Source organism: Amaranthus tricolor, chromosome 9, assembly GCF_026212465.1.
Source record: "Amaranthus tricolor cultivar Red isolate AtriRed21 chromosome 9, ASM2621246v1, whole genome shotgun sequence".
NCBI lineage: Eukaryota > Viridiplantae > Streptophyta > Magnoliopsida > Caryophyllales > Amaranthaceae > Amaranthus > Amaranthus tricolor.
The window spans coordinates 25659925-25682995 of NC_080055.1; the positions used below are offsets into that span (position 1 = coordinate 25659925).

General features: G+C 34.1%; 2 protein-coding genes across 2 annotated transcripts; both read right to left on the bottom strand.

Annotated features, from left to right (window-relative positions):
• Positions 1–372: 372 nt before the first annotated feature.
• LOC130823746 (uncharacterized) lies at positions 373–15870 on the bottom strand. The gene is made up of 16 exons (XM_057688482.1): positions 15616–15870; positions 15458–15507; positions 14683–14743; positions 12647–12742; positions 12415–12564; positions 11831–11962; positions 9565–9692; positions 8349–8391; positions 7876–7959; positions 7458–7499; positions 5945–6015; positions 3198–3251; positions 3011–3116; positions 2857–2925; positions 2329–2472; positions 373–892 (listed from the first exon to the last, which is right to left on the bottom strand). The coding sequence occupies exons 1-16, from the start codon at positions 15811–15813 to the stop codon at positions 752–754; spliced, it is 1569 nt and encodes a 522-aa protein (XP_057544465.1). The 5' UTR covers positions 15814–15870; the 3' UTR covers positions 373–751.
• Positions 15871–16936: 1066 nt separating this feature from the next.
• On the bottom strand, positions 16937–22411 carry LOC130824052 (DNA-damage-repair/toleration protein DRT111, chloroplastic). The gene is made up of 2 exons (XM_057688930.1): positions 21421–22411; positions 16937–17477 (listed from the first exon to the last, which is right to left on the bottom strand). Exons 1-2 carry the CDS (start codon positions 22258–22260, stop codon positions 17184–17186), a joined length of 1134 nt encoding a protein of 377 aa, XP_057544913.1. The 5' UTR covers positions 22261–22411; the 3' UTR covers positions 16937–17183.
• Between the last annotated feature and the right edge of the window lie 660 nt (positions 22412–23071).

The window sequence follows — 23071 nt, forward strand, 5'->3', positions numbered from 1 at the left end:
TGGGAGAATTGTTTTCATTTGAAAATCTAAAAATTAACTCAAATTTAATATTTGACGAATTAAAGAATTTTAATTTGTATTTGAATCAATTTCATTTTTGTTTTAAAAGTACTTAAAATTTTAAAATTTGAGAATAACTTTCCAAATTATCAATCTTAAATTCTTCATTTAGTATTTCATAATTGAAATTTAAAATTTAAAAATGAAATATACATATTTCCAAACATAATCAAAGTTGTTTTGATTCCACCAAAGGTCATAATTCAAAGGCTCCATAACAAAATTTCATACAATCAATAATGGCAATTAGGCTTTTAAAACAAGCAAAAACAATTAAGTGGGTTATTGAGGTCATAAAAGAAGAAAAATAGAGAATAAGGAACTCGATGGATGATGTTATGGGTTTCACCTCAATGTAATGATTTGAGAAACTTATTATGAATGAGTGAAATCTCACATCGGAGAAAGAAAAGTATTGCGGTTACCAATTTTCAATCCCTTTGCTCACCACCACGAAACAAACGAGCCGGAGATGTCTAACAATGTTAAGCTTTATAATACATAAGCAAACCTTTTATTTGGCGGAGGGGATATAAAAACTATACCTAAGTGACGAGCCAAGATTAAGACAATCTTCGAGATAAGCCAAGTGATTGTCATTCTAAATTTGCCAACTTCCGGATAAGTTGAAAGAACTCAACTTGAACGTCTTTTTCTTCATATTTGTTGAAAAGTTCAAGTATTCCCTTGGTTAATGAGAAATTTCAATTCCATTTGCTGAATGATTTGAAGCTTTATTTAGAGGCCATTTTGCCCCGGCCATGACAGCTTCAATCTCCCAAATTTCACGCGGAACATTGGTCATGTTCTTGCAGCCATTTGACGTGACATGCTACGTACACGAGAAACAAAGATTAGACAAGAAATCTAAACCCTCACCGACTGGTAGGCATAGTAAGATTGTCAAAGAATATACTAAAGCGACAAATACGTCACTGAAGATAAGCAAACTTTACGCAAACAAATTAAGCTAGCCTTCAGCAAATAATAATCCCATGTTAGAGAAACAAGATGAGTCATGAGTGTCTAGCAAAATATAGTCGGCATAGACATGTTTCTTCAATTGAAAAACCTAGAACTTGCTCGAGAGAACAAACATGAACAAAAAAGCACCTAGAGGGCGATGTAGCATTGCCTATTACGAACAAACGAAGATAACAGCATTAGAGACAAGTGCGGTGAGACAAAATCACACCGGGATTTTTGGAAGACAAACTTGAATGGGACTTTGTGTTTGTTCCATGACATGATAAGTCTCACATTTAGTTTAAAAAGGCGCGAGTGCGCGACCCACACTGAGGTTCACAAGGGTGCTAGAGCATAAGGGCCAGGCACATTGCGAAAGCACGGGTTTTTGATAGGTGAGGCACACAATTTTTTCATCAAAAGCTTACAACTCAATTTCAAAGGATATTTGATACTTCGTATGAATATGAGATCCATATTGCCTTGCATAAGAGATATAAATCATTTGTTATTGTTGTACTAAGCCACTAATATATGCAAAATGACACAAGTGGTTACCTAAAACCACATTCAAAGATGAGGGTACCTAAACCCACATTCTAAGGCATTACATAAAATTTTTCACAATTTAGTAGTTATTACATCGTAATTACAGAACATAAAAAAAACATAAACATCGAAGAATAGGAAAATTAAAAGAAGAAAATTAAAAGAAAAAACCAACCAGAAGAAGTTGACAAAATCAAGGAAAGGAAATTTGAAAGGGGATGGGTTAGAAAATCAAGGAAGCCAAACGAAGAAAAGAAAAAAAAATAAAGAATCTAGAATGAGAAAGAACAGAATATATCACAAGAAATAAAAGGATAGAAGAGAAAATAAGAAGCTACTTAGTCGTGGTGGAGGCACTAATGTGAAATCCACTTTTAAAAATCCAAGCAAATCCTTATTTTTCCTTTATCATTTTTCCTTTCTCTTCGAAAACAAAAGAAAATCAACCTTTTCCTCTATTCGAAAAACGCAAAAAACGCGCGCGATTAATATCTAGCCAAGCTCAGTTTAAGAGATGCAATTTTTATATAGCCTCTATTGAAGGTACGCTTTTTAAAACAAAGTTCTCACATCAGTTCATGAGTTAATTTAAGTACACTACATAATCCAACTTGTGCAAGGCAAGCTCTCAGTGTCATTGTTCAATGTTCAGACTTGCTGAACATAATCCTACATCAATGCATATATTTATATATGGATATACTGGATAAGTAATAAACAAAATCAGCGAGTAATAGAATGATTTCATCATACCACATCACTCTCAATTCGAACACCACCAAAGCCCATGAATCTCCTTATAGCATCAGAATTGAAAAATCTTGAAGTCTCAGTATTTTCCATAGCTGAAATAAGCAAAGCAGTGATGAAGTAGCATCCAGGTTCAACAGTGATCACCTGAAACAGATCGATGATATTCATCTCTTCAGTGCTTTTATTCACGGTTCAGTATATATAAAATGCAACAGTTTCGACATACACCAACAATAATAAATAAAATATATCAGACACGCACATAAATTAGACTGAAAGAGAAAAGTATGCACAGTAAAGAGACATGTCATTGACTTTAATAGCATGGATTATATTATCTTTTTGCTAATTAAGAAAAGAGGTGCAAGAGCTTGATTTGAACTTAAGGTGCTGGCCTCTGAAGCAGCTGAGGATTATAACACTAAGATATTATGTGATTTCCAGTTTTATCATCGTCAGGAAAAATCCAAGTTTCATGGCACATGTTTTACTTTGAAATAAAGCTTGTGACACGATACAATGCCTGACCATGTCCTCTTTCAATTCTCGGCATGTACGAAGAGAACTCAACCCAGCTTCTTTTGGTCGCTCCAGTCCCTACAAATTTGTGAATCATTTAGCTTCAATAAAAAACCCCATGCACAAAGAAAGATAAAGGATCAACAGGATAATCAATCAGAACCTTAGGATAGCCTCCTGGATCATGGGTGTCTATGCCCAGCAAGTGGCCTAGACCATGAGGCATAAAAACCGCTCCCAGTCTCTGAGCCATCATATCTTTTATATCACTATAACAAGAAAACAGAAATGAAATACATTAGAGAACACTTCCATAAGCAGGCAAGACAAAAAGTATACAGTAATCTTACCCAGTAAGAATGTTCCCTTTCTTTAAAGCCTCAAGTATAACTTCCTCTGCAAGTCTGCACCGGATGAACAGTGAAAACAAATCATGATACAGAACACATACAAGTATTTTTGAAGAATGCCTGTTCTAATAGTAGTAGAAATGTCAATAAAAAATCCAGTAATTCCAAGAGAGGTCTAATTTCCAAAAAGGTCATGGTAAGTTTTGATATGCTGACAGTAAGAGCACGAGAGTTGAGATGGTTTCTCAGACATTAAAAGTAAACTTGGAATCTCCATTCTGTTGGGGCACTGTACCAGATTCTATAAGCGAAGCATTAGTTGTCCCTGATATCATAAATCAAGAACACGTATTTCCCTTAAGAATTCTCCAAATAAATTTTCAATCACAACATTGCATTACCGGCCACAATGCCAGTGGGTCCTATCTAGGAGAGATTAGGGTACCCTCGTAGTAAAAAAAAAACGATACAACTAATTAACCCTTGATTACAAACATCAACAACTTCACATCAATAAGAACACAAGATCAAATGATACGTTTTTCTATAGTCCGTCATAATCCATCACAAAAGAATTACAATCCTTGGCTCTTTACGGAATGTGTTTCAAAAGAATGCCTGTTCGTTAGAAATGTCAACAATAAATCCAATTATTCAAAATAAATATATAATTTCCAGAAAGGAAATGATAATTTTTTATATTTTGGGACAAAGATAACATGAGATAGATCATTTCACAGGAACTAACTTCAGTTAAAACGAACCTCCATTCTCTTGACGCTCAATTTCACATTCTAAAACCAAGGAATTTGCTGTTCCTGATATCATCTGTTTCCCTTATCATTTCTCCAAAATACCAAAGGAAACTATTGTACTAATTTTTTTTGATGTTTCTGTATTTAACTGAAAAAATAGGTTCAGTGACCACATATTTCTGAAAGGACCAAGTTATCATGAACATTATTAAAAAGTAAAAGTTTGAAAAATACACTTCATGGTCTTAATAATTTAATTTCTACTTTAAACCCAATTTACCAATTTATTGAAATCTACATACATGTTATCATATGCTAAGAGATAGAATTCAAAATGAAGATAAACAACTGAATTTAGGTGTGCAAGATATGGCAAAGATAAAGGATAATCATTGGAGCATGTGCAGCGACAATCATAAGATGCTTTTATTTAGAGATTTAGAGTTGGACAAGCAATGGCTACTCACGAAGTGGAGGGAGACACCAATGATGACTTGGATGGAACAGGTGACTAAGCATAAGGCTGAATTAGAAAGATGTAGTGTTGAATAGTAATGAACGGAAAGGTGACTTGTTATAGACAATGTTCAGGTTGCCAATTCCATATCATAGGATTAAGGTTTCGGCAATGTTGTTGTCATATTAAATTTTCTATGATTAGATATTATTTTACGTCTAACGATCTTAAGTGTTTTAAGATATGTCAAAAATCAAAATGCATCCTACAGGTATATATGCTGTCTGGGGGAACCATCTGAAAGAAGCATTAAAGCTAGGGTTTTAGGTTTTGGAATACTGACTTTGTATTATCATTCAAGTGAATACATGAGTTGAACATATACAAGGTCATCTAGCCTAAATAGGAAGTAAGACTAATATATGTAAAAAGGAACAAAAAGACATACTAAAAATAAATATGTAATTTTCTACTTTCCTACACCATCAACTGTGAAGATAGGCCAAATGATGATCTTGTCTGATTTGTCAGGTATGGAACTATGGAACCAGACATTAGGTGCCAGTGGCGGACCTAGTATAGGTGCAAGGGGGTGCAATGCACCCCAATATCAAATAAATTAATTTATAGCTATGTTTTCAAACTGAAAAACATAATCCAAGTTTAATTTTCAAGGGAGTTATTCAGTGTCTAGGAATATTAAGAAACAGATTTTTAAAAATTATTAATTATAACATTTTCTCAACTTGTCATATCATCATACTTTTCATAAAATAAATATTGAAGAAAGAAAAGAAAAGACCATGTCCTCTTCAACAAAACTAAGCAACCTTTCTTTTTAGCGTTTTAGATAAGATTAGTTAAATTATTTATGTAGTTTTTAAGTATTAATTGTTAAGTGAATGAGATGCATGAGTTATTTTTTATTAATTTAGAATAGATAGATAAAATGATCATAAACCAAACTAAAAAACAAATGCAACTTAAGAACTCATACAGTAGATGAAAAACGCTACTGAATTTAGTATCTGGTGGTAAAAAAGCAAAAAAGTCTTGAGTCTTTCTTTTAATATGAGCATGCATCTTATTTATATTCATACTTCTTCAGTTTATTAATCTAATATTATTTTAAAAATTCCGGTCTGCCACTGTGCCACACATACGTCAATCTTGTGGTTACCAAAATATGCATAATGAAATGCAGAAGTGCCAAGTATCAGTCTGCGATGAGTAGACAAGGACCCAATTTAAAATTAAGTACTGATTTCTCATATTGATGGCCCCTCTAATTACAGTGCTTGTCTATATTAGCAAATGACACATGTTACTATTGATTATTGACACAAAACCTATGTAGACTTCCTTGTATCAAGCTTCCCTATAATTTGCATCTGTAGCAGATTAAGCCTTTTTTTTGTTTTTTACCATTCTAGAGTCTACTCAAATGATTTTCATGATGATAAAAAAAAAAAAGCAACAGAAAAACAATTAACAGTAGAAAGTAAACAAAAAAAGAGGGGATCCGCCAGCCGTACTTGTGCATATTTATCCAACTCACTCCTGGTTTCATTGCTGCTATAACAGAATTGTGAGCATCAAGAACAGCCTGCAAAGAAGAGAACTAAATGAATGAATATCCCTCCTTCATGCAGATGAAAGCATAAGACTTTCAGAAGTTGATGAAAGGATTTCATCATGCATCATAGCCAGTCACTAGCAAAAACATCTAACCAACACCGAAGTATCATAGCATTGAAGTATGATGAAAGCAATTCAGCAGGATTTTTGTGGAAGACATATTAAAAAAATCCACGGAAAAGCTACCAATTTCAAAGCACAAAGCAAAGCCTTTTACCAACATACTATCCACTAAAACCTGACCCCAACCAGAGAAAAATTAAAATTTCAGTTTGCTACATTCACAAAAAAATTTGATAAACAAAATTTCTATTTTTTAATGAAAATAAGTAACATGAGTAGGGATCATAAGACATAAGACATCCAAAATTATACTCCATTCATTCCTACAAATATCCACTAACGCGAAATCCAAAAACAAACTATTGGCCTGGCCCAAAGCTTGGCTAGGAAGTTGACTCCCTCCCATACTACATCTACTCGTAGCACTCGATTCTTAAAAACTTTCCTATTTCTTTCCATCCAAATAGTCCAAATGGAAAAGAAGCAACATTTACATAATTTTTCTAGAGGACCCTTAGCCCCGAAACCAAAGAATCTCATTTGAAGGAAAAATCCAGTATTGAAGGCTCCATCTAAGACTTTGACATTGTTATTCCTTCTACATACATCCGTATGAAAAGCTACTCATGTTACAATTATATATGCCTCTACTCCTACTTTTTTTCCATATCAATATTTGTATTTTATATATTTGAAGCATGCTTTTGAAAAGTAGTAATATAGGAAGGGAACATCAGAGATCAGACTAGAATACAATGACAAAAATTAAATCACAACTACCCTGAAATTATATTAGAAATATATTAATATTAGTATCAGGAGTTATAAGCATATCAAAAAAAAAAAAAAGAAAGAATCAGGAGTTATGTTTGTGGACAGGGGATGTAGTGAATAATAAAGTTGTAATTTTGTTTTTTTTTTTTGAGGTGAAATGGTGTAATTAACTAGTCATGCATTCACTAAATAAGAGGGGAAGAGGGTAGTTGATAGTTTCTAATAGGAAGAGAAATTAATTAAGATGAAATAATTACTTTATTATTAATAGTTAAGAGTATATGTTTCATCTTTAGCCAAAAGAAACAGGTATGCCCCTCCCAAATGGGCACTCCAAGAGAAGGCTCGCCCTGTTCTTACTCAGCAAGTCTAGCATGCCAGTCAAGCATACAAAATTTAATATTCAACAGCACAAAGTTACGCAAGGGAAAAGAAGCTACGCAATTCATCAGTTGAAGCATCTAATTTAAAAATAAATGCTGGAACAAAGTCATCAAATTTCTAAATAGTCAAAACCCAAAAGAGTGAATAAAACCTAGCATTACATAGCTTACAGCTTCAAAAGGTACTCACGTTGTAAATAAGACGTTGATCTGCAGTGAATTTTCCATTTACCTGTAAAAAAACACAGTAAAAGTCACACTTCATCCCATAATTATCTCGTGATTCTGATTCTACAAACTAAACAAGTGGGCAATTAGCAATCCTCAAGCGTTGTAAGATACTAGGCATAAAAATTTTCCATAGAGCGTAATTTCCAAGATTTAAGGGGTGACTACAGCCATGTGCCAAAAAAGTTGTCCCCATTTCTAGAGAATTATCTCAACTGTCCATATGTGCCGAACAGGCAATATAAAAACTATCTGTAAGCTACATGAACATCCACAAAACTAAAATACTATTCTGTGTTTCAGCACATTCATAGATGCAGATATATACTAACAAAACTAGAACTTATATACTCGATAAAGCCAAAGGTGGAGCAACATACAGGGAAGGAACAGGTTATGTCAGAACCGTAAAAATGATATTCAGCTCCCATATCTAGCAACGCCATATCTCCATCCATAAAAGTCTGCAGAATGATAAATAGAGAATTAAAAAAGATGTGTTATAGAAAATACTTCTAAGGTACCTCCTCTGGTCTATATACATTTCTAAAAAGCGTTTCTTTTACTTCTGTTTATCAACAAATGCAACACCTAGACTTTCATGCACCTGATCACAACTTTGACCATTAATATATTTGGTAAAAAATATAAACTTGCTATAAATGATACACATCAAGACAGATTCGGTATCTACAAAAAATCATTTTTATAATTAGTGGAAAGTGCAGTCAAACTAAGTACATGAATAGAGCACAAAGTCAAAAGGCAGTATTCAATTGAAACTAAAGGGAGTAACTATAAGCAGCAATATAGCCAATCATCATCAAAATGATATTTCTGGAAAACACCTTACCCTTTCATTTGGAGCTGCTGCATGCCCATAGTGAAGTACAGAACTGCAGAAAAAATAGACCACAGCTAAGTGAGAAATTCATTTTCACCTCAAACTAAAATCTAGTTTCTAAATCCTCCGAATTTCATGCATTTTTCTTTGTAGAACTTTAAGGAGAAATGAGTGTTTTCACCATATCAAAGATAGGAAATGAGCACAATGACGCGAAGTAGGACTAACTGAGGGCCTACTAAGTCACTATTTGTGGGTTTCATGGAATGATCACGATTGTGAATATGTATGTGTTATGTACTCTTAACTCTAAACCGTGAAGCATAAGTGGAAAAATGACATAAGCTAATGAATCAAATAGAAAACAAGGACAGAAACAAGAAAGAAGAAATACAAAGTCTAAGTAACATATGTTCCCACTGATCATCTACTAAGCTTAATTGATACATTAAAGACTAATCAATTAATTTGATGTAACTAGAAGTTCAGGGTTGGGCTATATTTAATAGGCGATTAGCAAGGTGGATTGTTGATAAGGCGAATCATAAATGGGCTTTGTTTAAAAAGGGTCAATAATGGGTTATAAAGGGTGCATAAATAGGTCAACAAAAAGAACAATAGGCCATTCACTCTTTTTTCCCCTTAATTTCTTTCTCCACTTTCTTCAAACTTACCATCATGCCTTTCAACAATAAATTCAAGTTTCACATTAATTACAGAAGAACAGCAAAACACAAGACAAGTTCAAACTTTACTAGATAAGACACAAAGAACCAAGATCAGGTCATCCTTTCTACCGAGTAACAGAAAATTTTAAAAATGTAAATTCAACGACACATTTAAATGCTCGAAATCAAACTCCTGTTCTACTCTAAAACATTAAACACCACAATGATTTAAGGACATACCTACAAGGCTACAACAAAGATTCACCTAAACTTAGCTTAATGGCTAAATAACTGTTAGTCTAACTAAATGAATTTATTCCACGATCTCAGAATGAAGCCTTATTCCCTAACAAAAGATAGCTCCTCAAAATCTGAAAGCACGTGTTTCAGATTTGTCTATATAACAATGCAAGACCTATAAAGACCAAAAAATTATTAAGATAGCTTACAAAAAGAATCCACAACAGGAGAACATATATATATATATATATATATATATATATATATATATATATATAATCAAGCTCTAGCATACATCACACTAAAAAAGGTTGTACCTGTTGTCACCAGTTGCACATATACATGTGTATGAACAGTGCCTACAGCCACCATACATATAGGTGTGATGAAGAAACATGCTCTCCAATTGATATTCCTTCATCCCCACTACCGTGTTTCTCATTACCTGCCAACCCAACATTCTTGTATAAATTTACAGACAATGGAAAACCAAGAATTCATGATCAATCGATGTCTAATGAAAAGCAAAAAGAAAAAGTAACACATAGATCTTACTAGCGGAAGTTCAAATCCTTAGGGGGACAAAATATACAGTAAACCAAAAGCAAAAAACATTTAATGAAAGAAGAAAAGACCCAAAAACAGTATAAATTGAACAGTCTACTTTGAAATATCTGCTCAAATGGACTATAAATTTGCTTTGGATTATGAAGATACAAATCTTATTTTTCTTCACTTTCCCGTCTCACCCCAAGTATTTTATTCCTTAATTACTAGGAAAAACTGAAACTAAAAACCCCAACTTTGGGAGGTCAAATTTTTTGACCTTTCAACTACTTATATTTTATAAAAATGCCACCTTTCAAGATATTTTCTTTTGAAGTAATGATGTGGATATGGTGGGGGTAACTTCATTCAAATGAGCCCTCACTTGCAATTCCAACACTACACGGTTAGGCTTGGGCATCAGTCCTTTTCATGGTCCAAGTACGGAGCACACACTCACTTACATGGTAATTCATCCGCATTAAGAATAGGCAAGTGACATATGTCAAAAAATTGATTCCGTATCTTTGATTTTATCATAACTTTTATTGCTTTATTCTTAGGGAAGTTTTCAATTTTATTTGGGACTGGTTTTAAAAGAGTTTTAGAAGCTAATTTGCTGAATTCTTGCGACACTGTCACATGCATAAAGGCTGGATTTTAAGGACAGTTTTAAGGAAAATTCATTTTTCTTATTTTGAGTGCAAATACAATTAGGTTGTGTGCTCTTTTGAGAAAAAAAAAATGGAGCTGTCAAGTTATTGTACTAATTTGGAGTGTCAAGTACCCTACACGGATACTAAATCAAAAGGCTGAGGCTTGAGCATCAAAAAGAGTCATTTACTGTTCAGCCAATGATCAAACTTGCAACTATAACTTGAAGCAAACTATCAAACAACTTGAACATTTTCATCCTAATAATGTTGCCTTTCTTCATTCCCAAATCATCTCATCAAACATATTACAATTCCAAAGAATTCACAACCAAATAAATAGCACTTGCTTCAGTTTCCTATGAGATGATGATTCATTTCCGCAATTGGAATAAAGTGATTGTGCTGATTCCATATGAGGATTAGGCATAAACTTAGCTTTAAAAAGTTCGTCTAAGAGCACCTCGAGCAAGCACCTTCAGCAGGAGAAGGGTTGGGCGTCTTGATAGGGCTCAACGAGGTGATTCATAAATATGAGCGCCTTAGAGTGCTTAATAAAGCCTTGACCACCTCAAAGCACCTTAGAGCATCTTCTAGTCTTAGTCTCAAAAGGAGCTTTATTGATACGAGCACCCATACATATTTGAAGAAGCTGAAGTCAGAGCAATGCTTACAGGCCACAACATTAGTCAAGGATGGACTCAAATTGAGAGATTGATCATCTATAGTGGAGTCCATCAACAACAGGATTGGTAATAATAGAAGATGGGAAGCTAACTTCATCATCTCATGGAAGAAATTATTAGAAAAGATCAGAGATATCTAACATGGATTTCATCGAAGGAGAATTTTGTTCTCACCTGGAAATTTTGGTGGTTTACTTGGAAAGAAAGAAACCAAAAAAATACAAGAATATGGCTTCCCATTAATAGAGGTTCAAGTACCGAAATTGAGATCATTTTGGATGGAGTCAAGCTTTAAATATGACCATCGCTTGATTTTCATCGATTTGGATAGTTATTCCAACGAAATCTCAGGGGCTTGACTCCTTTCATCTTTAATCCTCGTGACAAATCCCTTGAGCCCTTCTAATAGAAATCTTGAAAAGCTAGCAGCAATGAGAACAGTAAGAAGTATCCATAGCTACCCTGCTGGTGGATAAATTCTTTAGTGCATAGAGGTTTCATTTTCTACTTAGTGTTGTCCAAATAGATAGAAGATAACATCTATAGTCAATAGCTTTACATACCTAAGCATTATTTTTGTTTCTAAAATTGTGAAACCGATTTTATAACATCATAATTCCACCCAGCGAGTACATAATTGTGAAAAAGGCAAGGAAGCTACCAGAAATGGAACAAGTAACGTTTCTGATAAAAATTACCTCAACATGAGCTTCTGAGCTTATATCATTAGCATACTGGAGAATGTCAAGCTCCAACTTTGACTTTATAACACGACACTCAGTCAATATAGGATGCAACGTACTCAAATCCGTTTTGAAATTGTCAATCCCCTGATCAAGTAAACACAAGCATCAGTACCTTGCTGCCAAGTAAGCCATAGCTTAAAATTTTAGATAATGAAAGAACAAATTGAATTCAGTATCATACAGAAAATAATGATAATAATCCAAAAGACAGCGTTTTCTAGTTTATGAACTACACATCACAAAGGTGTAACAAAACCAGATTTTTTGTGCAATAATGACAAAATCACATTTTTGCACTATACACAACCCTCGAATAGGCGAAACCCCATAGATGGAAGTTTTCAGTGTTATTCTAAGTCAACTCATACATAATATTTCAAAAGTTGGGTTTATTCATATGCGAGAGGGCCTTTTTGGTTGAAATGAGTGATTCAATTTCCTTATGCAATAAAAGATAGTTGGAAATTCACATTATTAGTCTCCGAATTCCTAATGAATAACAACAGTAATTAGAATGATAAGAACAGATAGCATACCTTAAATTCTGCAGGCTTTGAGAAATTGCCACTGTCTGTATTAAGTCCATGCAACAGAAACAGTAACGGTTTATCTTCTCCATTGTATTGATTTAGCAAAACCTCTTCCATCTCGTCCACATAAGAGACTAAAGAAACCAGGTACCTTTCCTGCAAAAAAAACAAAGATGAGAGATGAGCACAATGTTCAATAAATGCTAAATGTTAACATGATACACACACAGTCTCTCACCTTGAAATAGGAAGCTGGTTTTATCTCCCCCAACCAAACAGCATACTCTGCAGGGAGACGTGGAGAAAATAAGATGGATTTCCCTGTGGATATATCCTTACCAACCAATAATAGTTAGTGTCAAAGCATGAGCCAATTCTTTATAAATTACAAAAGGAAAAAATTAAAAAATAAATTACAAAAACCCACAAGAAAACCAAACCAATGTATAAATTGAATTAGTGTATGGAATAGGAACATTAAGAACGTTGTGATGATTCAAGAAAAAAAAACAAAAGTAACATCCAGTCACATGGTCTACCAATCAAAATTAAACAGAAAACAAAATAGAAAAGAATGAAGTTCACTTGAATAATACCATCCTCTGTTTTTTTAATAGCTACAATTTCCCAAAAAACCTCTCACATATAAGGGAGAAATGTACCTATTAAAACAAGAAGATAGTAATTGTAAACAGAAGGAAAATATTGTTCACATGAATTTTGATGCTCAACACACAAAATAGAAAAGTAGTAGTTAAAATTTCAAGATCAATGAACTTAATTTTATACCTTTTCATTTTAGTAGATATTATAGAATAAATTCAAAGAGAATTATACTTGACAAAGAAAGAATAAATAAATTATTGCAAATTCTCTTAGAAATTGCAGTGGAGAAATAGGTGATCATCATCTTCCATGCTATTGGACCACATTACGCACCATTAGGAGTTAAGGTATGAACGAGGCGTCTTTTTTGAAGACTGATGGAACAGATCTAATCACTTGTTCTAGTAAGAGTAGGAGAGATTTCAAACTAAATAACATACTCTAGACTAACAAAAAGATATCTTGACTAGATAAGATCACACGAGTTATCAAGCTCTAACCTACCTCTAGAGGGGGATCAGGGTAAGGCAAAAATGGATTCCAGTGAGATGGAAATTAAAAAACCATTAAACCCACAAGGCCTAGGCCTAGAGCTTGTTTAAGAGCCATTCTCAAAGTCATAAACTCATATTAGGATTGTGTTGTAATTAGCTTTCATTGAGTAGTATCTATTCTGTATTCCAACATTTGAAACTTTACACAAGAGCATCAACAATTTTTTCCAAGTACTTCTATTCCACTATTTTAAGGCTACCATTTGGAGCTTTAAAGGTTCTAATGGAGAATTCTTAAAGACTCCTTATAAAATTCCAACTAAGTCTTGTCTTTAGTTTTTAATAACCTAACTAAGTGCTGAAGCGAGAACAAGTGAACAAGGGAGCAGGCAGTAGAGAAAAAGAATCAACCACTCATATTTTTTGATAGTGGTTTACAGAAACTTAATTTTATTTGCCACTCTGCTCTGTGAGTTCTGAATGGCAGTGGAGGCTAACCTGTCCAATTTCGATTTGCAGTCTAGACATGTACAGTAAAAGACATATGAAAACATTAAATCTTTACTTTACTGCTATTCCAGGAACAAGAGGATCTAAACATAAGGGTTCAACTAAAACAACTCTTGCAGGATTAAAAGTCTTCCTGTCATTGAATGTATCACCTTGTTCTCATGCTGCAAATATACCACCTGGTATAATCTATGAACCATTCTCCATAAAGTATAAAAGATGTTCTTAACAGACATTAAACTTCTACAAGGTTATTTTTGAAAAAATACAATATAATGTTCAATAGACATATAACTCAGCAGTTAGCACCCATCTAATAAATTCCTTTGGTTTCTGTTCAGTGTATTACTGTTTCGCCTTCCCAACACTTATTAGACCATCCACAAGTCCAGGTTCATTTGGTGTATATATATATATATATATATATATATATATATATATATATATATATATATATATATATTTATATATATATATATATATATATATATATATATATATATATATATATTAATGAAGACATGAGGTAACATTTAAAACTTCAGAGACACCCAAACCTCTTATTGATCGAATATATCCAAGGCATGCAAAGTATATAAGAGCCACAGAGACAAGGAGAAAAGAAATGTAGAGATGGGAGGAGGTGAAAGAGAGATCAACTTACAATGGCTCCATAAAAGCCGGGCTCCCTCACTCCATATAGATAAGCAAAATAACTCTCCTGCCTATTAAGCACCAGGAAAAAAAGGCCAATTTAGCACCTGAACTCTGAATAGAGCTTCAAATATAGTCCTTACACATAAGACGTAAGCACAATGATAATGAATGCAAAGATATATAATTAAGATAGATACATGAAAGGTAAAGTGCACATGCATCACCGAGCCAGGTAGTACAATGAAAGTTACACTTGCCAATTTTAGGCAACAATCTCTATGACCTAAAATGCCTATGCCAAATCTATACGGTATATGATACGGAGTTTCAAACTAATTATTTGTAGTTTTTCCATTTTATTCCTTAAAAATAAAGTTAAAAGAAATTTTATATCACCATATTAAACATTTGAACTAAATAATTAGGACTAGAACAAAATATTTTAGCATATTAAAGTTCATTTTTAGAATGGTATGATCCTATGATTTGATCCTACCCCAGATAGAATCCAAGTAGAATCCCAAACCTCATAACCTTGGTTAGGGCACCTCTCAACTTTTGCCACAAATGATAAAATCTCTCAGTCACATACCACTCCAATTTCTATACTTCAATTTTCAGATTATTGACAGTTTTCATTGATTGATTGATCAAAAAAAAATCAAATAAAGCATAATACCAAGATAAACGTTACAATTGATGCATAACTACACAATCAAACCTAATAAATTCAAAAACATATAATAACAATAACTAACAAGTAAAAATATGTGATGACTAACCGGAAAAGTTCGGCATGATCAGTACAATATCGAGTCTTCTCTTCTCCTCCCTGATAAATAACAAGCAAAAAAAAAAATACTCCATAAAAATTAAGTTTATCCTGAAAATAAATAAAGACGAATCAGAATTGAAAAGATAAACGAAAATAATTAATTACCTGAAGGAGGACAAAGCCTTGAATTGGACGACCAGAATGAGAAAGATGCTGCCGAAGAGATTTGATAAGTTTATCACGATTGATAACATGAAGTTCCATTGGAACTTCAGGAGGAGATAGAGAGGAGCTTGTAGGTGCTACAGTAATAGTAGTAGTAGCAGCCATGTCAATGCTTTCTTTGGCTTCCGCCATTGCCATCTCTCACTGAGTTTCGTGTTTTATATGGATCTTTCAGTAATCACACCTCGTAGTTCTCTCACCGATTATTATATTTAAAAAATTATCGTGCACTATAAAACTTTCAACTAACAATGAATAATACTTCCTCCGAATTAATTTAGATGTCTCATTTGCTTAGGCACGGTTATTAAGGATGGTGTGGGGTCCATTAAAAAGGGTAAGTAGTAAAGGGTAAGTAGTGAAGGGTAAGTAATGAAGGGTAGTTGGGTAAGTAAGGTATATGGGGGTATATTCGTAATTACTTGTGTGAACTAAGGATATTTAGGTAAAATAAGATTGACAAAAATAGAAATAGGACAACTAAAAAGACTTTGTCAAATAAGGAAATGGGACAACTAAATTGGTTCGGAGGGAGTACTAATTAGGGATATTTGTCTATAGTAATATCAACTTTTATTTATACTCTAGTGTGTAATTTAAAAGAAAATAAAATTAATATTTAAAAAATTTGTAATATTAGACAAAAATCAGTAAAAGTTTGTATTGTGCATGATAATTTTTTCTTTATAATAATTATATATATGTAAATTACTATTACTTCTTAATAAAATGATAAATAATAAATTTGTTTGATAGAAAATTCATTGGTAAAATAAAGACATTAAAGAGGTAAGAGAAAAAATTATATTAATTATTTTAATTATGAAAAAAATACATACATCGTGATGATAAAAATAATTTTCCACCAAATCAAACATCTAAATTGTCTCATCAAACTAAATAACTCATGATTCTACTCAACTCTATGTTTGCCTTTCATCATCAACATATTATCTCTTCACAAATTTTTCATACATTGTGCTTAAAATTTATATATAACCAAATAAGAGGTAAAAACGAGGTCGGGATGAGTAGGACATTCAATCGGACAATGAATATGGATGATGGTGAACAGACGTGTATTAAACAATTGTAAAGCAATAAGTAATGGTAGGTAAGAAGTATGAAGATTCAAGTGGATATGGGTATGAATTCAGGAAAAGGCTAGACGCGCCAAGGTGCTCATGTCGTTATATCATTCCATTCTATTTCGATTCCCTCAAACACGGACGTAAGACATTATTTGAAGTCTCATTCCAAGTATCACTTAAGAGTCTCTTAGTTTTCATTCTCACGGGCCAAACGGTCCCTTCATCGTAAAAGGACTGCCGGAGTTTGTCGACTAGTTGTAAGAGCTCAAGCCCTTCAAATTTCCAGTAGCTAACAAAAGAAGTAAACTAATTTCTACACAGAAAAAGAAGCCAACTCACTAATGATACAATTGAAGAAAATCTTATGCGTTTTCTGGGCGAGCGTATACAAAGATAACTAGTTACAACAGCGGAATTTTAAAAGCCGGGCACCTCTCCGGGCAAAGGAGCCAATTCATTTTTGCTGAACCTCTCTTCGTCGTAAAACGTTGCCTGAACGACCCTACCTCCGAAGAATCTACCACCAAGGTCAACTAGTGCCTTGGTTGTCTCCTCGGGCCTCTCAAACTGCACAAAGATTCTCACGGCTTCATTTGAAGGGAAGTTGGGCTCTGTGATTTCAAAGATAAGAACCCGAGTCACAGTTCCGTATTTTGCACACTCGGATCCAACTTCTTCTTCTAGTTCATCGTCTACTTCACCCGGACCAACCTATAACCAAAAGGCGAAACGAAAAAGGGGTTATTGACACAATCCCAGGAGAGACTCGTTTAATTAAAAATTGCAGAGATAAGAGGAAGGGGGCCAACAAATCATAACAAGTACCAAACACTCGGTGGCGGATCCAGAACTCAAAAACATGGGTAGCATTAACGTATTGAAGTAATTTAAAAAATTCGATAGTTTTGTTTGTAAAATGATTCCAAAGGATGAAGATAGAGGTAAAAGACGACTTGGATGATACGAGTGCGAAAGGATATCAAAGATTTCAGACTAAAAAGTGAGGAGAAAATTTATGTGGACGAGTACAAGCATTAAATCATCAGCTCACATAGCTAACCCCATTTTATGGGGATTAAGGCTTTGGTATTGTAGTTATCTGTTCAACACTTTGCTGAGGTTAATTAATTCCAAAGATTTGTTTACAGTAACTATAAAGCAGTAACAAATCTATTACTGGGCAAATCAGATCAAAATAAGTGATAGTCAATCTTATAATCACCATCCAAAACACGTGACGTGATTATAATCACCATCACTTATGAACCAGAATTCAGAAACAAAATCTCAGCTTCCGTTATCAAATTATCGATAAACATAACTGCCAAAAATACCATCACAGTTAAGTCGAAGCTTTATATTACAGTTTGTTGTCACCGATTTAGAAAACGGCATAAAATAGTATCCTTGTGCAGACATGGAACTATTGAGAAGATAAAGAAAAGAGAAGGGAGAAAGGGGAAAGAGAAGGAAAAGAGAAAAATATGGTACTCTGAAGCCTGTGGAGAGTAGGGTGGGGATGCGGATATGGAGCGGCGTTTTAATTCTTATAAATTGTGTTCCCTTCTAAATAGCAGTTACTAATAAATTAGACATCAAAATACAAGGCTATGACCTATACCAAAAAGACTATAATATGAACATGTATTAGAAAATCCATGTATATAGAACCCGGCAAGCAGAACTAAACAACATAAAAGAGAACAAAGTGTGTTATAAGGTTCTATAAAACATAGTAGAAGGTGATTCATGAGTAAAAAGGCTATAATATGAACAAATGGAGGTTCTACGAAAATCATACACATTACCCGAAACTAGAGGTGTTAATTCGAGTCATCGGGTCAGTATCAGTAGATATTAAGTCTGGTCATTTGCATTCCTACAACGTACTTAGCAACTTGTTCACCAGGTTCGATTTTTATACAACGTTAGTTTCAGGTTGGTTTGAGTGTTCATAAGGACAACTGCTGAATAACAATCCCTTTCTAATGACTCATGCCCGAAGAATTCAAGGCATAAAATTCTTTAACCGAGGCATTATGTTTTAGGGAGAGGTAATATAATCTAGGAAACAATTCTTTAAAAGGATGGACCTCTATCCATCAATCTTCCCAAAATTTGATTAGAATACCCATCCCTGCTTTTATAAAAAGTACAACAAAAGGAGTTACGTGGGAAATTGCTTACTAAGGACCGAAATAAATAGTTCCCATAAGGATGCAAAAGAACCAAACTTGCTCCTAATAATCCTATGCCAAAGTCAATCGGACTCCCGTGGATAGATCTATAACCATTTCCCTAGCAACATCGTATTCTTTGCCCTCAAAACTCTGGTTCCCAACCCTCCTTGTTCTACGGGAAGTTTATCTTATCCCAAATTCCCCGTCTTTCATATTAATTCCAGCTAGGCTAGATTTCCGAGAATTAATTTCAAGCGTTTAATCTTCTCAAAAACAGAAATGACGTCGAGAGTATTCCAGAATTTTGTCCTATCTCCCGATTAAAAAAATATAGGATCATTGAGGTGACTAATCATAATGTTTTGGGTTACTCCCAAGAGGATTGGGGATTTTCTATTCTTTGATTTGCTGGGTTTGGAAATAAACAGGAGCTTAAAGTTTTGTGGAGATGTTGCAGCTATGCAATGAAGAAAAGATAATTTTTTAATGATCGGGTATTACCATTTTGGGAGAAATCAAGTTCTTCAAGTTGATGTAAACTTGTTTTTACATTAAGTTCTTCAAGTTAAGACAGGTTACGTACTACTAACATCCTAGATGTTGGTTTGAAGAGTTTGATTGAACGACTAAGTGATTGAACGCGCACAATTTCTCGAAGGCATGCCGCGTTAAACTAATGAATTTTGGAACCTTTTTCATATCCTTTATCATACAAATCCTAAGGGTTTGAGCATAGTGCAAAAATAAGATATTGTGGCCGTATCATAAAGATTTTGAGTTTGTCGCGGCTGAAATAATAAACTATACTGACAGCGAAATCAATTGCATTGACCATGATATTTGTTTTGTGACATGACAATTACTGCAACTGTGACCAAAATAAGTTTACACTATAGGTCAATATGAGTGAGGGTCCAATTCTATTAGACTTGGGTACTATGGGTATAAGTTCGGTTTTGGGTCTAAATAAAATTTCAGTGTCAAGACAATCCCTAGAAAAGACGAATTTCATCCAAAATCAATCCATCAAAGATGCATGCGGTAACAAAGAATGGCTTGAAGCATTGTATTCGAAATTAGCATTGGAAAAAGAAAAAAAGGTTAAAATTTTTGCAAACTTGCAATACTCTTGCTCTAATACTCCTATATAAGGACAAATGAATGAATGAATGAAACAACAATATAGGACTGCCTATATGAACCAAAACTAGTCAACATGAGAGATATTTATATACTTTATTTGGTCTATATTATTAACCTATAACTAAGAACATCAAGTTGAATAATCGTCCACATATATTCTCTTCTTTATTTCAGCTTATCCTCAAGTTTCAGCAGAACTAACTTGTCTTTTCAGTTGCCAGTTATAAAAAAGAATAGAATCCCAATCTTTTTAAAATTCCAAGGCACATAACATTAATAAGTCAAGTCAAAAGGTTAAACTAACAACAAATGAAACAAAAACCTCCCGGAGTCTCAAAATCCAGATATGAAGTTAATGAGATACAAAAACATTCTTTAAAACAAGAGAGTGCGCAAATAAAAAAACACATACTTTCTTGCCACCAAAAATGCAAAGTCTTAGTCCCAATGGTATGAGGTTGGCTTCATGAACCAAAACAAATCAAAATTCAACACATGACATAAGACATGACAGTCATTTATGCTTGGTGTCGCTAACCTACCACAACTATACTCCTTTATCCGGGTTTAACACCGCCGTCAGATACAGTGGGAGCACTCATAAGTTATAGATACCACTCCATTGTCCCTATGAGTTTGCGACCATTCTTAATTTTGATTATTCCACTTAATTTGTGACAATTCTTTATGAAAATGATTACTTATCCCTTTTCATAATTCTCATTCACGCATAATTATGTATTTCAATACAATACAAACAATTCTTTGTCAAATTCCACCAACAACTAAACTACTCCTTAACTCTCAAAGGGAAGGAGGTGTATAAACTAATTGTATTGGATAAAAGGAGTGCATGTTAACAACAATGTCGAACCTTATCTCATCAATGTGTGATTGATGAACCCAAACAAATCAACATTCAACTCATGGCATAAGACATGACGATGTTTAATATTTATTGTCACTAATCCACCACAATTATCAATTAATAATGAGTGCTTGCATCAATTGGTGGTATGAAGTTTCCCGGACAAAGGGGTATAGTTGTGGTGGATTAATGACAATAAATATAAAAAATCGTCATGTCTTATGCCATGAGTTGAATGTTGATTTGTTTGGGTTCATCAATCACACATTGATGAACCCAAACAAATCAACATTCAACTCATGGCATAAGACATGACGATGCTTTATATTTATTGTCACTAATCCACCACAACTATACCCCTTTATCCGGGAAACTTCATACCACCAATTGATGCAAGCACTCATTATTAATTGATATTAATACACCAATGAAACAAAAAGGTGCAAGGAAGACAATAGTTTACCATGTTTCTGAGAAGCAAAACACGGGTCGGAGGCCCATTAATATTAACACCCTTCACCTTCTTCTCTTGTTGTTGTTGCTGCTGCTGTTTCGTCTCGCTAGCATTAACAATAACCCCAGCTCTTCGATCCGTCTTCTTAGCCATCAATGGAGTAGTAATCCCTTGCTCCAACTTTCCCAATCCCTGCCCTGCTTTCCACCCCATTTTGGCCATCATTCTCTGTGCAGCTGTCATATGTCCTCCAGCCCCCAATCCTAACCCAACCGTATCCGACTTCCCAATAGCAAACCCATCTCCATTACCACCAGGAGGAGACGGTGACCGAGGCGGAACCCCTCCACTCATAGCAGCCCGCCGTCTCCAAGCTTCTTCCCCAGAAATCCTTTCATCTCTCTCCTTCTCCCTATCCTTCTCCTTTTCTTTCCTCTCCCTTTCTCTCTCCTCCTCTTCCTGCTGCCGTCTCTCCAACTCCCTCTTCACCTCCGCTTCCCTCGCCTTCCTCTTCTTCTCTCTCTTATACTCCTCGTAGTCATTGGGTCTAGCCGGGTCATACTCTTCCACAACCGTCGACGTCACCCCCACTAATGCCGGTTGCATAACTTGAGGTTTCGGATCCTCCATGGGTATAGTGGGTAGGGTTTTAGAAGGTGGTTTGGGTTTGTTTAGGAGTGCTTGAGATCGGATTACTGAAGGTGGTGGGGTGAATGCTGGCTTACGAAGAGTAGGAGGAGCCATTTTTGCACTACTTGACCATACTACGGTGGTTGATGGATTGCCGGATTTCTCTTCCTCGGTGGTTGATGATGGCGGGGGAAGATCCCCGTATAAACCACCCAGCATCTTCGGTTTGATTAGTGATTTGGGGACCCTAGTTCTTTAATTGAAATTGAAGTGAAATTGGAAAGGGATGAAATGATTTTGCTGTGTAAATTAGGGATTTAATTCATGAATTGACGATTAGGTTTTAGGGATTTCAACACGTAGACTCAAGTCAATCGATAATTATAATTTATACTTTTAATATTTTTTTCTGATACGTTGATAAATACCCATTTTATTCTCATTATTAATAATTATATTATTAATATTTTTTATTGTAAATAATTAAAATTAAATATTGTATAAATTTGATGTTGATGATTTTAGCATTGAAACGAATTAACAAGATTCTAATAAACTATGTTATAACTTATAGATAAGGAATAAAATACAAGAATGATTGATGAATTGTGTTAAAAGTCAAACGGGACTATTAGGGTAAATAGGAGCAAAAATGCAAATATTTCAATGGATGAGTTGGCATATATCTTGAGGGATAAAGTTCGAGATGAAGAAAAGACATAAGAAATAATTTAAGAGTCCTAAATATGATAAACAGATAAAGAAACTGTTATAAACAAATAAAGAAACTATTTACGATGACTTAGGCTGTGCAAGGACAAGTCATTAATATAGTGATAAGAAATCAAATGTTGAAACTCAAGGTGTTCAGAAGGCGTGCAAGAAAGACCAAATATAACCTAGATGTTAGGGGTGGAAAGGGTAAATGATTTTAAATCCAAATGTGACGGTAGAAAATCAAAGAAATGGATAGCAAAAATACACAGGGTGAACATTAAAACTAATATATTGATTTATATAGCCCTCTAAC

What these genes read in the sequence shown, in the direction of transcription:
- LOC130823746 (XM_057688482.1), bottom strand. Translation starts at nt 15,813, where the DNA reads ATGGCAATGGCGGAAGCCAAAGAAAGCATTGACATGGCTGCTACTACT. An exon ending in ATCAACGTCTTATTTACAAC is followed by an intron (nt 6,016 to 7,457) that starts GTGAGTACCTTT and finishes TCTTCTTTGCAG; the next exon opens with GCTGTTCTTGATGCTCACAA. An exon ending in AGTTGGATAAATATGCACAA is followed by an intron (nt 3,252 to 5,944) that starts GTACGGCTGGCG and finishes CATCCGGTGCAG; the next exon opens with ACTTGCAGAGGAAGTTATAC.
- LOC130824052 (XM_057688930.1), bottom strand. Translation starts at nt 22,260, where the DNA reads ATGCTGGGTGGTTTATACGGGGATCTTCCCCCGCCATCATCAACCACC. An exon ending in TTTTGCTTCTCAGAAACATG is followed by an intron (nt 17,478 to 21,420) that starts GTAAACTATTGT and finishes TTTTGGTTATAG; the next exon opens with GTTGGTCCGGGTGAAGTAGA.